The sequence below is a fragment of the Leptonychotes weddellii genome, chromosome 4, assembly GCF_054177405.1.
Source record: "Leptonychotes weddellii isolate Sample4059 chromosome 4, ASM5417740v2, whole genome shotgun sequence".
NCBI classification, from domain to species: Eukaryota; Metazoa; Chordata; class Mammalia; order Carnivora; family Phocidae; genus Leptonychotes; species Leptonychotes weddellii.
The window spans coordinates 91,273,698-91,291,629 of record NC_138372.1 but is presented as its reverse complement, the minus strand read 5'-3'; the positions used below and the strand labels follow the sequence as shown (position 1 = coordinate 91,291,629).

General features: G+C 40.4%; 1 protein-coding gene across 6 annotated transcripts in view; it reads left to right on the top strand.

Moving 5' to 3' along the window:
- SPAG17 (sperm associated antigen 17) overlaps positions 1–17,932 on the top strand; it is a 218,826-nt gene that overhangs the window by 14,762 nt on the left and 186,132 nt on the right. For 5 of the 6 annotated variants that reach the window (XM_081815775.1, XM_081815773.1, XM_081815772.1 and 2 more), the window contains exons 2-3: positions 2,494–2,634; positions 3,253–3,336. In XM_081815775.1, coding sequence (XP_081671901.1) covers positions 2,494–2,634; positions 3,253–3,336 — 225 coding nt within the window. The remainder of the gene's footprint in view (positions 1–2,493; positions 2,635–3,252; positions 3,337–17,932) is intronic. The other variant, XM_081815770.1, reaches the window with a different exon arrangement.

Genomic DNA, 17,932 nt, shown 5'->3' with positions numbered 1-17,932 from the left:
TTCATCTATTATGTTTACTGTGAATAAGATAGCCGTGAACTGCAATTTAAGGATTATGGAAAGGCATTCTGACCCCAAAGACTTGCTCTCAAAACTGTTCTAAAACGATCACAAAATTGTAAGCCACGAATGTGGTCTCCATGAGGTTCTGCCGAGATGACCTTGAACAAGTTGTTGGACTTTGCTGGGCCTCTGTTTTTCCATCTATAAAGTATGAGTGCATCTATTTAAAGGGATTACTCAGGGATTCAGTGAGATAACATATGCCTGGCACATGGCAGATTTCAATAATTGTCAGTTCCTTCTTCCTCCTCCCTTATTTTCTTCTGGTCTGAAATAGTCAACACCTGCCTTTGACACCAGATACTAATGGGTAGGTGGTGGGCTAGAATGTCCTCTTTCTGATGTGTCCCCCCAAAGAGTGGACAGGCAGCCCTTCCTTGTCACCATTAGCTTTCAAATCCAGGCAAGGACATTTGCAGCAGGGAGGGGGGGAGGTAGAGGTGGTCAAAAAAATCTTCCGTGTGGGAAAGTGTAACTGATGGGAAGTCTGGGGTTGCGCCTGGTTAGGAACCATGTGTATTATTGTGCGACATTAACCATGTCGCATTATTATGAGAATTTAAGAGCTTTTCCTCTTCCGATGATTATAGTTGCAGTTTTGACTGTGGGAGCAGACCAAAGAAAAGAAAGGCATCCAATGTGGGAAAGGTCATTTTGCGATAATGGCATTTTTTTTCCAAAAGAATACATTATAAATGTCATACTTACTTTTCAGAGTCAGAATATTAAAAAACAAAAAAACAAAAGAACAGATGCTCAGTCTTCTTATGGTGAATTAGCAAACAAACAAAAAAGGTCTTAAACTCAATGTAACAGGGAAACACATCGAGCCACACCGACATGCACACACACATACACACACACACACACTTTGTAGGTAAAATACATTTTTATACTTTCATGGGTGGTTTTTGTTTTGAATTGAAAATTGAGCAGGTTTTGTTAGGTAGTTAGTAAGTTTCCATGGAGAGAAGTAAAGAGACATTTAAGGATACTGATTATTGGATGGTAAGGAGGAATTTGCATTAAGGTCTTTTCTCCAACCTATACCCTAGTTTTGTCATCACCCTGGCCATGGACTGGACAGAAAACAGAGAGAACCACAGAAAATTATGCATTTCATTACATTTGTGTAAAATCTCTTCACATCATCTTAGACATTGTTTTGGAATCCACCGACAGGCAGTTTTACTCTATTTGAATCAGATCTTCAGAGGGACATTAGATTTTGCCCTGTCCAACCCCTTTATGCTATAAATGGGGTTGGTAAGGGCTGGAGAGGTCACATGGCTAGAGTGCCCTCCTTTATTATTTATTTCTCTTTCCGAATGTCTTTATCATGTTTGCTTATTCCATTTCCCCATACGATTGTTAGTGTGCGAAAGTCATAGACCCTGGTATGCATGAGTTTGACTCTCAGCACCACACAGCGGGTAATTCAATAAACTCCATTCTTAATCTCCGGGGAAATGCTTCTTCCCAAGAGAAATTATCATTATAATAGAGAAAGGGATTACTGAATAAGAATATTGTCTTTGGTAACATTTCTTTTAAATTATTTGATGCAACATTTCGTGTCCAAGTGTAATTTTTTAGCCTATGTCCTGGGAAGGGAAAGGACTCATTTGTGAATTAGCAATGAGATTCTTGTGTTACACGAGGAGGAAAAGATATATCCTAGTTCTGTGCTTTACAAAAACTTCAGGGATTACATTTTTACCCCATATAAGGCCCCTTTGGCAACTCATTCAATATTACCCAACATTCAGCAAGTATTGATCAAGCTCCTCCCATGCCTCGGCACGATTTAGAGTCTTAGACTGTATCAGGGAACAAAAATAAAGATTTCTGCTTTCAAGATTATATCTTTTTTTTTTTTTTTAATATTTTATTTATTTGACAGAGAGAGACACAGCGAGAGAGGGAACACAAGCAGGGGGAGTGGGAGAGGAAGAAGCAGGCTCTCCGTGGAGCAGGGAGCCCGATGTGGGGCTCGATCCTAGGACCCTGGGATCATGACCCGAGCCGAAGGCAGACGCTTAACGACTGAGCCACCCAGGCACCCCTCAAGATTATATCTTAATATATATTTGTAACATATGAATGAACTATTTCTTCCCAGTACCAAATTATTCTTGGACAGCATTCTAGTGAAAGCATGTCATTTTTCAAACACTGTCTTCCTTAAAATGAAAGGTCTAGTTTCCGAAGAAAATGGTTTTTTGGTCTAGTTGCATGAAATTTGCACAACACTGCCGCCTTGCGGCTACTTGAATCAGGAACTTACATACATTATGTGGTCAGCTCTTGTCTTTTAAGGTGAAGTTTAAAGTGAAAATTATCTTGTTTTAGTGGAAGCCTTTGACACAAAATTACCTACCCAGGAATATTTAGAATTTAATTCCTTCTGCTTTTTTTTTTTTTTAACAGAATGATTGGAAGGGCTCCGTCGCTTTTGTAGTTGGAAACCGGACTGAAGATGATCTTCTCATCAGAGCCCTCACCCTTGCTGTCCAGGTCCCTCAGCGGAAATTCTTCAGTATCGTGTCCTGGCAAGACATTCTCCAGCAGGTACCTGTCCTTTCCCATCTCGAGGCCCCGTGAAGACTTTTGTGCTTAAAATAATAGAATAAAATAATAAAATAAATACAACTATCATATTCTTGGGCTGTTTGGTAAATTGGGGTGGATTATTTTAAACAAAACTTAGCTAGAATAAATTTGCATTGTTTAATCTGGAAGAATTATTTTGGCCCATTATTTAGGTCCATTTTAGGCCTTTTCAGCACTCATTCATTTGACAAAATTCCTGTGGCCATACCAGGCTCCATGCTAGGCTCTCTGAGGAATTATTTATTCAATAAAAGATTTAATAATAATAAAAGACTAAACTATTTACTGTTCCAGGGAAATCCATAGCAAGAAAAATTAAGTCTACAGAGAAACCTAGCTGTCAGAGGGCAGAGAGGAATGACCACATAGAAAAGTCCTGTCAGGTGGCCCATACTCACACGATTACTAACAGCTTACCAAAGTGACTATAAATATTTTGCCTCGTTGATGGATATCTCTTCCTTGCTAGGTTTCCCAACCTTTCAAGCCACCTAGGTATTTGAAAGTTACATATATCTAAGTGTTCCTTAAGTATGCCTTTCTTTTTCATTATAGATGAATTTAATTTTCTTACAGATCAATGAATCAAGTGCATTTCTTGAAACTCCATCTAAAAAGGCAAAGAAACCTGTAGGCAGTAGTGCTCCCTTATATTATGAGGTAGGTGAACATCTTTATTGAAGAGATTTTTGTTATTTTTAGAAAATGAGAATTGAAGTAATAATCTTATATTCATGTTAAAAATTTTTTTTAATTCATTCTTTGAAAGCAAATTCTTGCTTTGCTCCTCATTGGAGCTGCCTGATGGCAGGCACTTAAAAAATCTGCCTCTCTTCTAACAAAATCCCTCTCTAGGAATAAAATTGTCCTAGATTGTCTACACCATCACTGTATCCAATTAAAGACTATAAATCAGAAATTTTTATATACAAAAGAGTTGGGTCATACTTTTTCATGGTAATTATTGAGTGAGTGATGGTATTAAAGGGAGCTGTATGATTAGTGCATTACGAAGTGTTAGTTTCACCAAAGGAACAATGTAAAAATGCCGTAGAAAGTGTTTCCTGTACAAGACAGAGACACAGCTGTTAAAATTTTCCATCAGTCAGCAAGATTTGGGCACATTTTCTATCCTACTTTAACCAACATGAAAATAAGGACAATTTTTAGGTTAATCGTCCATTCTGTTTCTAGCAGATACTTAACACAAGAGCCTGGCCTGGCTGACCACTGGGCTTATGCAAAGACTTAGAACTCATGCTCGGTACAGGGGGTTTGCCTCTCACACTGCCTTGTTAATATCTAACTTACAGCTCACAAGAAGCTATAAAAATCCACTGATTAATTAGAATATCACTTAAAATTTGTCAGGCACTGTTTTACGGCTCTTCAGACTGAAAGCATAAAGATTTTTGGATCTTTCTAAGACAAACTTGTTTGCACTTTATTTCAGTGATCTAATAGAGTTTTTATGTGTCTCAGGTCTTGGATGATTTCTTAATGGGCTCTTTAGTATTGCCTGAGTACTATCTGAACAAGTTTCATTGGATTTATTTACGCTTGACAATAGTGTGGATTTTATAGCATTAATTCTTGCTACACTACTCTCACTATCATGAAAAACTGATTCTATGCTTTTGGAGTCAAATAACATACCTTCTAGCTTTTGTTGTGATGTGCTAAATGTGCGTGCTCCAGTTGAAACATTATGTGATACCTGGATTTAAAATACTGGAAGTTTTCTTCTAAAGTAGCCATAGAAATCCCTGTCCAATTCTCGGGCCTGGGACCAATTAGCCCCCCAAAGAACTCTTTCTTCTTCAAAGATGCTCAGTAAAAATCAGAGATGATAACAGGCCAGTTTTGATGTCTAATCTGGACAGACATTTTGACTTGGATGTGGGATAGCGCAATGTTGCAAATCCAGAGTTCAGTTAGAAAGCCATTCCTTTCCAATATGTGCTGTGACTTTGGGTTGTGAATCCTTCACTCAGGGGAGGTCCATTTCACATCTGGCTCTACCACATTCTTCCAGGGGAGCATTTGGGCAATAAGCCTCCCACACCCACTCACACACCCTTTCCTGAATGGTTCCAGAAAAAAAGGGAAGGCAGGATGAGCACCACAGAGATTGGACCTTGGGTATACCAGACATGCATCAACATCAATTTGCTTCGGTAAAAACAGATATAGAACATAAAACAAATTCAGGCTCCTGATCAGCATCAGCCAACGACAGAAGGCACATTTGGAGAAGAGGGTACATTTCCAATCTCAGTCCCTTCACATTTAGGACCTGTTCGGGAACTCTGTCACTTGGTACCTCATCATCCCAAGTGAATTGAAAAGCTGCAGGCAGTACCTACTGAGAAGCCCAAGGTGGTTGTGATTGTGAGTGGTGACCACGAGAGAGGCCCAGACCCAAACGCTTTCGGGACTCGTGAACTTTTAAGACTCATGAGTCTATTTCTGCTTGAAGTCTTGCACAGTCTAGGACACTTGCCACAGTTAAACTCCTCAGGAGCCTGTGTGCGAAGTCTTGTATTTTCTTTCTCAAAGGAAACTCTGCACTGGGGAAGAAAAGGTAATCTAAGAAGGTTGTTTATGTTGCATGCGAAATTCATAGAGTTCTGTATCCTCCATTTTGGAGGGAGAACTCAAGAACCAAGAACTGTGAAGGCCATACCCTTACATTTACTTCTCTTTGTAGGCTACTCTCATTGGCCTTAAATCAGAGCCTAGTCGTTCTCACTTTAAATATAGTTCTAACCAGTTTGGCTTTCTGGTTTCCTTGCCTGCAGTCAATTAGGAGCAGCAAATTAAAGGGAAATGTCACCATAGTGCAGTTCATCCATGAGTAGTAAAATAGCGTCAGAACCACATTACATATTTCCAATAATGACTTGAAATGTCTGGGCTAGCAAAGACCACATTCCTAAGTGATTTGCTCAGGCTTTCACTTGGATGGCTTGGTGTTGTATACACACAGCCTCATTTTGAAATTGTGTAATTTCCCCTGAAACATTAGCGTTCGTCTAGCCATAGGATTGTATATACGAAAAAGAGTCTTTATTTATAAACCACAGTTCTTTGAAAATGTGCTTGGATTTGTGCTAATGTAATTCCACAGAGACACAGCTATAGCCCATTTGTTCATTCACCTTCTCCTTTTGGAAACCCATGTCCTGCTCCAGCAGGAACTACTCTAAGGACTCATATGGGAATGGGAAGAGAGCATTCTCCTTTGTGCATGGTCTCAGGGATGTTAGCTATTACTTTATTATATTATTAGTAGTAGTTGTAGTATATAATAACGAGGATGAAAATGATGATGATCCCATGCACTGGCCTTACATATGAACATAATTTCCAGCTTGTAATCCTATTTGAGGATGTGGACTTATATGAAAATGTATACACAGATATTGTCTGCATTATATAGTCACCAGTTTTTACCAAATAGTGGTATTTTACCAAATACCAAACAATTAACAAGTACATTCTTGTTCACCTTATAGACAATGGGGGAGATATGAATATTATAAAGACTCTAACCTCAAGAAGCTTAAGGATTAGTTGGGGGGAGGGAGGAAAAGGTATATACTAACAAGGAGTAAATGGTCAAAAAAATGTTTGGTAAAGGAATGAAGGGGCTCCTGGGTGGCTCAGTCGGTTAAGTGTCTGCCTTCAGCTCAGGTCATGATCCCAGGGTCCTGGAATAGAGCCCCACATCAGGCTCCCTGCTCAGTGGGGAGTTTGCTCCTCCCCCCCGCCCCTCCCTCTGCTTGTTCTCTCTCTCTCTCTCTCAAATAAATAAAGTCTTAAAAAAATAAAAGAAGTGAACAACATAACACACTGAAGTCCATGAGGGACAGATGAAGTGTTATGGGCATTCGAAGGAAGATGAGATTACCATTAGAGTGTGGTTGTGGGTAGGATCTAAAGAAGCCTTGTGGAGAAGGTGGCATTGGGAGGGAAAGGAAGGGTAGCTGATTTTGACCTTTTATATATTATACCAGGGACGCCTGGTTGGCTTAGTCGGTCGAACGTCTGACTCTTGATTTTGGCTCAGGTCAGGATGTCAGGGTTGTGGCATCTGGCCCCACGTCGGGCTCCATGCTGCTGAGTATGGAGACTGCTTAGGATTCTTTCCCTCCCTTTCTCTCTGCCCCTCCCCAACTCTCTCTCTCTCTCTAGTAAGTAAATGAATAAATAATTCCAATTAACCCATATCACAATTCTAAAAGGAGATATAAATATCGCCATTTTACATATAGGGAGATGGAGGCATAGAGAAGGTAGGAAGTTTATTAATTAGAATACTGAAGAACTTGGGTTTAGCCATAGTTAAATCCATAGACTCAAGTGTTCTTCTTTACCACAAACCCAGTACTTTTCCACTGGGCTCTAAGCTGTCCACCCTTGGATGAGTACGTCTTGGCAGTCTTGACATTCAAATGTGGGAGCGGGCATTCCAAGAAAAAGGAACAGCTCAAGCAAAGGCATAGGTGTGGGAGAAGAGTGAATATGTACTAAATTTATAATTGCATGGTATAAGATATACTCAATAGGAAAGGTAAATTCTATAGGTACTTTAATTACAACTTTAAAATCCTGAAGACAGATATCTATGAGAAAATATTTCAAGCACTCAATAAAACCCATTCTTTAAGATTGACATTTATTTGCTAAATATGCACAAATATTTGGCTGCATGTGTCTGATGGCCCACAGAGAGAATCTGACTTGTTCGTTTGTAGGTTTATTCAGTCCTGTCCAAAACCAAAAAGGAAAATATTAAGGATCACTCAAAGCTGACTGAAATGTTCCCCATGAGAGAGGTCTACATGTTCCATACATGCAAAGGTTCTCCCACCTGTGATTAAATCTGATATGCAATATGTATGCCTTATTAGGAGATGTACAAATTTTGGACTTTGTGACTTTGATAAATTAGAAAGAAAAAACTACCCATTGGACAGGGGTTTGTTAATTCAGCTTCTCTGAAGTCAGGGTCAACTGTCCTAAAAGTTTTAGACTCCACTCTATGTTTGGCTTTGCTTCATGATGGTGATCATTGTAACTTCCAACCCAGAAATAAGCAACCATCCAGACATGGGCCGTGGGTTTGCCTATCCGTGATTTAGTCAGAAAAGACAAATTAGGTCACCACAAAAAAACTTTTAAAAACACAAAAGCTTGCTGAAACAAAAAACATCTATAAAGAATAAACGTTTGTATGCCCTAGTTGGTGACTCACTTATTTTAAAAATTAATCAATTCTATACAACAAACAACCTGGACAATCTGAAAGATGATGTGATACAGTGTAGTTCTATGAATGCCAATAATTATTAATTTTCCTCTTAACTCCTACCAGTAAAAAAATAAGATGTTATTTTTTTAACTGGTATATTTTAATTAAGATAAATTAATTTCTTTTTCATTAGGAGATCATTCTGGGAGATCATTAAATATGGAAAGATTCTTCTGATGTTGGATTTGAAAGTAATGAATCAAATGCAGTTTAAAAAGATACAGATTGCAAATTTTATATATAAAGATCTAATTAGTGTCATCACGTTCTTAAGATACTTTGCTGCTACACTGGATTAATTTATCTCCAGATGTAATCATTTCATTTTGTTGGTTCTTATTCCTATGCATGTAGATATATTCTTCGGCTCCTTCCCCAACACGTACTCATAATAACTCACAAGTAAGACCACAGACTTAATTATAATCTAGTTGCCTCCTTGTCCACATTTCTAATATGAAACTCATTTTTTTTAACAGTACCTCAAATTAACAGTCTATTCAATGGAATTGTAAGCCTTTATTTGGGGCAGGTTGGGGGGGGAGGCTTGTCAAAATGAAAAATGGAAAACTCATGCTTCAGAGATAGAAACAAATAATATGTGAAAACATTTAAGAGGTTTGAAGTTATTAAAATGGCAGATCTACTGGGACCAGAAAGCAGTATGTCATGGAAGAAACGAAGGAAAAGGGAGACAGGAAGCATTCTCTGGCCTTTTCAATCCTGCGTTTTAAAACAAAACAAAAAAATTCAGGAAGAATTGGAAAGAAGCCAACCTAATGCTGTTATTTCATAGAGCTTAGGGACACACCAGGAAATTACAGGCCAGTTAGTTTAACTTCACTTGTAGGGAAAGTATTAAAAACTGCTGCAGGAGATCAAGTAAAAGGATGCTTAGAAAAGCACAGCTTGATTAAGGCAAGCCTGGCCAACGTGGTTTTCGGAAAGGGAAGGTCATGTCTTAGGAACTTGTTGAAATTCTTTGAAGCTATTATGGCCAGTACAGTCTTCAAAGAACACAGCGAGGCCCAGGATCTGTGTATCTTTTCCGTTCCACACCAGTCCTTGAGGGATGCTTGCAGAACATGGCCCACATCAGGGCCTTGGTGTTCCGGGTTTTGAAACCACTATCAAAATAGCAGAAAATAACCTCTGATGGAACATTTTTAAAGCTGGAACCAATTAATACAACCTGATATTTATAAATGTAAAATAAAGCCTTGGAACAAAATTTAGGAATATTGAGCTATAACAAAGAAGTACTACACTGGGACTATAAAAACAATCTGGGAGTTATTGTGCCAAAATCTGTGCTTTGGAGGCATTTCTCACCCAAAGAAGGGAAAATGAGGAGAAATGACAGTGCTAGAAATGGTTGTAGGGTAAAGAGTTATGAAGAGTTGCAACAGAATGAATTTTGTCAATCTGGGAAAAGGAGCAGTCAGACGTGTTAACAACCCTGAGCCTCTACGGTCCTGGAGAAGGCCAGAGCAGCCCGGCAGAGAAAGCTTAGTCCAGGCGAGTCAGTGACGGGGTGGAAGGTCAGGCTTCCGTTGCTTTAGGAATGGGCTCCTAGGGAGCAAATATGTTTGCTTCTCAGATCAGAAACCTGGAGTTCTGTTTTCAAAGAAAAGCATAACTCAAGCAAAGGCACTGAAGAGCATCCCAATCATGCCCCCCACCCCCAGCTCTTTCCCACCCTGGGGCACAGGCAGCTGGCCAAACCCATGCGTTTCAGGAGTAGGCAAGTAGTCGCTGGCGAGGAGTGGAATCAGAAGCTGAGGCCTCCGGGACTCAGTCCCAGGAAACCACACCATCCAAGTGCTGGTGACAGGAGTGCTGGTCGGACCTTCAGTCCAGGGGAGAACTGCTGGACAAGACAAGAATCTAGTCGAGAATCCCAGGACAGGGCTATCAGTGGAGGAGTAACCACCAGAAGGTTCAGCTCATGAAGAGCAGCCATCACCGTCTTGGCAAGGGTGGATCCTGGAGCTTCTCCAACAGTCTACACTCCACACCCACTATGACTGGAAGGAAGTCAGGGAAGGAATCAGGAAGACTCTACCATTCTATTTCTCTGTCTAAGACTGTGAATAATCTGCCTTTGTACAAGGTAATAATACTAGTTAGGATTTACTGACGACTTAGTTTATCGCAGGTCTTGTGTGCATGGTACTTCATACATATTAGCGAACCTAATCCTCTCAACAGCCTGCCGAGAGATACCTACAAACGACGGAAGTGGAGCCTCAGACAGGCTAAGTAACTCAACGACTCAGAAGCCTCTCTTCCTTCCGCTGGTATCACGTAAAAATTGAGGGTAGATAGTTGGGGTTCTGCAAGTGGTTGTTGTGGTTTAACATTTCTTGAATACAAGCTACTGCTAGTAATGAGAATTAAGCCTTAAGCCTCACAGTAGTTCTGTGATATGTTTATTGCTTTTCCTACTGCTCTGGCGAAGGCAATGGTGTATCTGCACATGAGGAAGGTGCCAAACAATTTTAGTCCTATTTTTGAGCCACCTTGATGAGGGGCTTCTGCCCAAATGTTTGGATCACCTGGAACTTTAATTCTAACAGTTTAGGTTTATATGGTTAAGGTGACTAAGTCTTTGGGAGAGGGAAGAGGGAAGGATGGGAAATGAGAGGGAAGTTAATACATATGCATTAGAGATGCAGGTGTGGAAAGAAAGACACCTAAGCGAATTAATGAGAGTGAATTTCATCTCCAGAGTGCCTTCTACTAGCTTGGTGAGACATACCCTTAATGGTTAGATGCACTGATCCAAACCAGTCTGCCTGGGCTCCTGCTCTAATTCCACTACCTGCTAGCCATGTAACTTCGGGCGAGTCCCATAACTCTGTTGTACCTGTTTTCTTTTTGTAAAGTCAGTATTGATGGTGGTATCTGCCTCATCAAGCTGTAGTGATGATTAAATGAGATAGTAAATATAAAGCACTTAGCATGGTTCCTGCCATACAGTCAGTGAGTGTCCATTAAAGTTTAGCTATTATAGTTTATTCCTATTTTTTAAATTTCTATTCTCAGTCATGGTGAGTGTTGGGGTTTTGTACTTTAGGATGCATGAAAGAACTAGAAACATCTATGAGCAGGGTATTTTATTTTTAATTTTTTATTATAGTAAAAAACACATAACATCACATTTGCCATTTTCATTATTTCCAAGTGTACAGTTTAGTAGTGCTAAATATATTTGCATTGTTGTACAACCAGTCTCCACAACTTTTCATCTCACAGAACTGAAACTTTATATCCAGTAAACAACTGCCCATTTCCCCTTCCCCTAGCCCCTGATGACCATCACTCTACTTTTTTCTCCCTACGAATTGGACAACTCTAGATACCTCATAGAAGTAGAATCATACAGTATTTGTCTTTCTGTGACTGGCTTATTTCACTTAACGTGATGTCTTCAAAGTCCATCCATATTGTAGAATACGTCAGAATTTCCTTCCTTTTCAAGCTGAATAACACTCCATGGTATGTATGTGTAAAATTTTATTTATCTATTCAACCATTGATGAACCCTTGGGTTGCTTCCATCTCTTGGCTATTGTGAATTACACTGTTATGAACATTGGTATGCAAATTATGAGCAGGTTTTTCACTACGTGGCATACAACTAATGAAAGATAAGTTAACTGCTAGGTGAATAAGGGGAAAAAAGGGCAAACTGAGGGTCAAAGGGTATTTGGGTTATTCTATTATACTAGTGTTCATTGCCATGATGGAAACTAATATACATTTATCTTCTTTGTTATGTTACATAAGGAAAAAATATGACTGAACACCCTAAGGAATAAACAGCAGTAGTACCATTTCTCAAGTAATAATTATAATAATAAAATCTTACATTTAGATAAAAAGAAGGATTTGCAACCACTGTCTCCTTATATCTTCACACCTTCATGTAAGCTGAGCTGAAAGGCTGGTAGTATCTCTGGAGCATGAATGGGAAAATGGAAACCTAAGAACCTCAAATGATTTGTTCCCTGTCAGCAGCCAGAGTTAAAATGAATGTCAGTCCTCCTGACTCATAGTCCGGGGTTCTACTCTACACCTAACAGGAAGCAAGCCTCACTCATTAAAAATTTCTTGTTTATTCTTGCATTTCCCACAAGATAATTTTAGACATTTTATAGATACAAAATTTATATTTTGTTAAACATATATCTTAATGTGCATTAAAAATAAAAACGGAATACTAACGTGCAATGTCCCCAACTTCATGGCTTAGGATCGAGCCAAATTATTTTTTTAACTTGCTTTACAGTAAGTTTAGAGAAAAATATTACCTGCATAGTACAGGTGGTACACAGCTTTGGCTGAATCATCAAGGAATGCTCAATGACCAAGGTTTAGGAAATGCTTCATTTTCATGCATCCCACAAATATCTGAGTGTCTACTATGTACCAAATCTATGACTGAGTTTATTTTGGTGAATAAAACAGATAGAATTCCCTGCCCTCGCAGAGTTTACATCTGAATAGGGAAGGCAGGCATTATGCAAAGATCAAACAAGCAAACAAATGTATGCATAATTATGAATTAGGATAAATGCTTTAGACTGAGTGGAGATGAGCTGGGTGACAAAAAGGAGCCAACTGAAAAGGGTAGGGGAGAATACTCAGGCAGAGGGAAGAGCAGGTCCAAAGAACATGAGTCAGGAAAGGAAAGATGTGGGTCTGTTAGAGGAACAAGAGACCACTGAGCCTGGGACACAGAAATCAAGGTAGAGAGGGGCAGAGGCCAGACCTACCAAGAGTGTCCTTGTTAGGAAAGAGTTTGCATTTTTACTTCGTAGGAAATAGGAAGCCATAAAACCCTTTAAAGGGGGAGAATGACACAATCTGAGTTCTTCTGTTTAATGTTCTCCTGCTGCTAAGTGAAGACCAAATCGGGATAGGGCAGGAGGGACACATGGGAGTGAGTGGACCGGTTAGGAGGCCCTAGGAGTATCCAGGGGGAGACGGAGAGTGCAGACAGATTCCAGTGTATATAAGGGGAAGACTCAGCAGAATGGTGCCAATGTGAGATGTGAGGGGTGGGGGAGACGTTGGCATCAGAAGAGACTCCAAAGTGGCGTGAGAAACTGAGCAAAAACATCTTCTGATATAGAGAATACTGGAGTTTAAATTTGGGGGAAGTTTGAAAGTACAGTTTGGGATAGGGTAACTCTGATAGGTATGAGAGACATCTAAGAGGAGATATCAAAGAGGAAATCAGATATTTTAGTCTTTTTCCCTTTTCGTATCTTTGCATGCCTGGCTCAATGCTGGTGCAAAGTAAGCATGGAAGAGGTGCTTGTTGTCTAAAAGACCTCGCTTATTAATGCAGGGCTGGTGAGAGTCCCTGTAGGGGCAACAGGGAGGAAAGCATGGCCCCCTTCAGCAATAGTGGCTCGGCGGCACTTCTTTTTTTTTTTTTTTTTAAAGATTTTATTTATTTATTTGAGAGAGAGAGAATGAGAGAGAGCACAAGAGGGGGGAGGGTCAGAGGGAGAAGCAGACTCCCCGCCGAGCAGGGAGCCCGATGCAGGACTCGATCCCGGGACTCCAGGATCATGACCTGAGCCGAAGGCAGTCGCTTAACCAACTGAGCCACCCAGGCGCCCGACACTTCTGACATACTAGCAGTTTCGGTCCCTTCCATCTTTCCTAGGTGGGCTCCATGTCCTACATAGCGATTTCCTAACTGCGGCTGATAACCCCGTGGTTCACAAAGACATTTAGTTGGCTGCAGCTGTGTTTGTATGTGTGTGATTTGTGATGCAAATATTTGTTTGCTATAAATACAGGTCCAAAAAAGTTTGCCAAACCACAGACCAGAATCCTCTCAATCCATCCCTCTTCCTCTCGAATTTTCCTCTCTCAGTCTCTCACGTAACCCTATGCTAATGCATATCGCAGATCCTCATCCTAGCCCTCTCCTTACTCATCAGACGTTGACTGAGTTTCTGTTGTATGCTGGATAATGGGCACAAGATCAAATTGAACCCCAGGAGCTCTTAGTGGATAATTTAGTAAACAATGTATTTGTTTCCTGCTATTTCATTTTAATACCTTGCAGCAAGTTTGATGGAAGAGTTATAGATTTAATCCCCAGTTACAATTGAACCTGCTCTTCATTGAGTCCTGCGGCTGACCTCACTTATCGTTCACAACTTCCAGCAGAAAGCGTAATGGTCCCCAGACAAGGTATATTGGAAAGAGGAGAGCAGAAGGGCAGGACACACCAAAACAGTCAAAGATGCAACAAACTATACAGAAAGCCTGCTTCCTTAGAGGGAGAGAAAGTATTGCTGGAATTGAAGTATGGTAACAATTTTCATGCTTCTACATGTTTTTAATATGACTTTTATTTCTGAAATTCTAACTCTTTCCTCAATCTTTGGTTGCAAGGAAAGGAAGAAGAAATGCCAAACTCGAGGTGAAAGAATTGACTATGAGAAATCCGTTTATATTTATTGAAAAGCTACTGTGCATATTAAATACTCAATGAATATTAATTTGAATGAATGAATTCCAGATAGATATTTTATACTAAAAATGCACCAATTCTTCTATTTCACAAACAAGATTGACCAAAAACAACCCTCAAACCTTGTTAAGGAGCAAGATAATGTAAGCTAGCTAAAATATGACTACTACATTGCTTCAAGAAATATATAAAATGCATGTAATTACAAATTTAGTATGTTGAAACATAAGAAACCAATCTTACAAAAATTCTTACCGAGAAAAAGTAAAATTGTTCAACAAACCCCTGCCTTTAAAATTTCATATTTCAACTTCATACTTACTTGCATTGTAATGTGCATAACCATTTGAAATCTACAGAACTCTGATGGAGAGCAAGGCCAACGGAATGCCCAACATAGAGTCCTGTACTATCCCAGACACTCCCAAACTAATAAGTTTATCATTATCCTAATTAGTCTTTATCAAGAATTTATGTGGAAAAGACAGATTCACTCTAGCCTCACTCATTCATCAAGAAATCTTTCATTAGATTATCCTATTAGTCAGAAGGAATAGCTAATTATTTTAGTTATTTGAAGTCTTATGATATTATCCTTTTATTTACCTCTGGAGCTACAGAGAAGCAGAGCAGAGTCTAATAACACGTGGCATGTGACCACTGAGGGGTCCTACACCCTTTATGAGGAGATAGTCTTATATTGCATTCTCAAAGATTCATTTTAGGACTATCACTGAGAAAAAAAAAAAAAAGGACAGATCCTATCTGGACTTAATGCAAAGAGCTAATATATTACTTTTTGTAACAAATAAAATTTCAAAGACTGACAGCAAATTTCTGATTTGCTTTTCCCCCAGTAAAATGTCTGCTTTGAATTATACAGAAAGAATTCTTCTTCCTGCCAACTTGTTTCAATTCCCTGTGCAAAACCATCTGCAGAACATTGTCAGAGGTTTCCTATAGAAGTTCATTTCAGGATTCCTCAATCATTGGAGGAATACACACACACACACACAAAGACACACACACACTTCTTTTCCCCCTTTTTTGGAGCAAGCAAAGGAAAATGTATTGCATTCGTAAGCTCTGTGTACGGTGCTTCCCCTTTCTGAAAGCAGAGACAAGTATTAGTCATCAGATGAGGAGGGAAAAGAGTTTTCGGTCTCACCCACGGCCAGCGTCCTATTTTATGTATGCAGGCCCGCCCTGTGTGTAGGTGGAGTAGGCAATTGCCCTGTTATGTGATTTAAGAGGTGCTGGAAGTCCTGCTTGTCCAAAAATAGCCCCCACAGCCGCCTGTGGAGTTCAGGCACAGTGTCCATAAAACCCTGGTTTAAATGAAATGAAACTGCATTTTCAGAATGTTAACCCATTATATCCATTCACCCTATCGGCATGCTTTTATTTATCGGAGCTAAAAGCTGGACACCTGGGGAATGTCCTTGGTACGGGGAGAGGTGGGAAGGGGTCAGCAAGGTCCAACGCTGCGGGTAATGGCGCAAGTCACGGTCACCAGAAGCAATTCCTGCCTGACCGTGAGTGAGCTTGTTGGAACTAGACCTCTTCCACATTCATGGGTGGGTCATTTTTGAACCGCTGTGGTGCGGAAGATGACATTTTCCCCTGCAGGCAATGCTCTTCGCTGGGACCCTTAAGGAAAACAAGAGTAATACCCACAGCTCACATTCGGAAAATGAGTCTTTTGAGTACAAAATACTTTCACACCCAACGTCGAATCCGATCCCAACCACAGCCTCGTACATCTTACTATCCTCAGGTGGCAAATGGGGAGCGTCTCAAAGATGTTAAGTGGTTTGCCCCACCGCCCACGGCTAATCGTGGCAGAGCCCCAGGTTGGAACCCAGGCATTCTGACTCCAGACTCAAAGTTCATGCTGTCACTTCCCAGAGATACAGTCCCTACGGTCAAGGAGCTAATGGTTACGTTTAACCCACTTAGGGATTCACCTAAGCAAAAGAGCAAGCTCCGGGAGGTTTTTCTAGTGCTATTACTGAGGAAATGTTTCCCCTTGTCTTAAAATTTCTAAAAGAACTGGGCCAAACGCAGGCTTCTGCAGGCATACATTTGGCCTCAGAAATCGGAGTTAGGTTTTATCATTCACATCATTCCCCAGGCAACAGGCATCCCTCCCCACCCCGCCCTGAGAGTACTGACCACTTTGTACAAAGTTGCAAAATGCAACAATAAGCCAAATTAGATAGGGAAAATGAAAACATGAATTGGTGAAAATTAACTTAGAATTTTCTCTAGAAGCCCTTGGGATTCAGGGCTGTTTTGAGAATAGATAGAAAGTGGGGTAGAATCTGATCAGGCATTATGATGTGACTGTGAAATCTAGGATTTCTACCTGGCCCCATAACGAACACACATGGCTCCATTTCTTTACAGTTTTGAACAAACTCGGGCTCATCCGCTTTCCGTCATTTACAACACTCAATTCACTTCATACTCCTTCGCTGGTAAGTGCAAAGTGCACTGAGTTGAAGAGAAATATGTACAGTTTAGACTTAGATGTTTCCATTGATCAGCTAAATAGCCCTGTTTGGATGCCATCTCTTGTATGAAATCTTCTTGGATTCTCCCAGGCAAAATTCATCTTGCTCTGTTATACTGTGGTGGTTTGTTTGTCTGGACTGCCCCTACTCTGTAGTGAATGGCATGAGCATTAGAAGCCCTGTGTTACTCATCACTAAAACCCCAGTGCTCTAGGCTAGCAATCCTAAACCATTGTGATCACATATCCCATCAGTTTAAAAAAAAAACTGAGCATTTATTCCATGTACATTGTGTGTGTGTGTGTGTGTGTGTGTGTGTACACAGAGAGAGAGAGACAAAAATGTATAAGACAAACATATGACAGGGGCGCCTGGGTGGCACAGTCGGTTAAGTATCTGACTCTTCGTTTAGGTGCGGGTCATGACCTCAGGGTGGTGAGATCGAGCCCCAGTTGGGATCCGCTGAGTGTGGAGTTTGCTTGAGATTCTCTCTCCCTCCCCCTCCGCCGCTCCCCCACTCCCACTTGTGCTCATTCTCTTTCTCTCTCTCTCTTTCTCTAAAATAGATAAATAAATCTTTAAATAAATAAATAAATTAGCAACTTAGCACCATTTGCTTTCCCAGTCTTTGAGCGCACTGGCTTGGGGAAGGAGGTCTGGCTGGGGGTTAGCGCACACTCACCCACCGCAGGGTGCCCTTTGACAAGGCACAGCCTGCAGGATGTGAAGGTCTGCGGGATTTGCGTGCTGATCCTTTCATTCAGCCAGTACTGTATCGATTGTTTACCACATGCCAGTTACAAAGTTAATCCCAGCCTTCCACTTGGAAAACAGACACAAAAATGAGCAATTCTACTACCATGTAATAACAAAGAAGGTTTAAAGGTGCAATGAGTGCACAGAACGATGCCTAAATCTTCC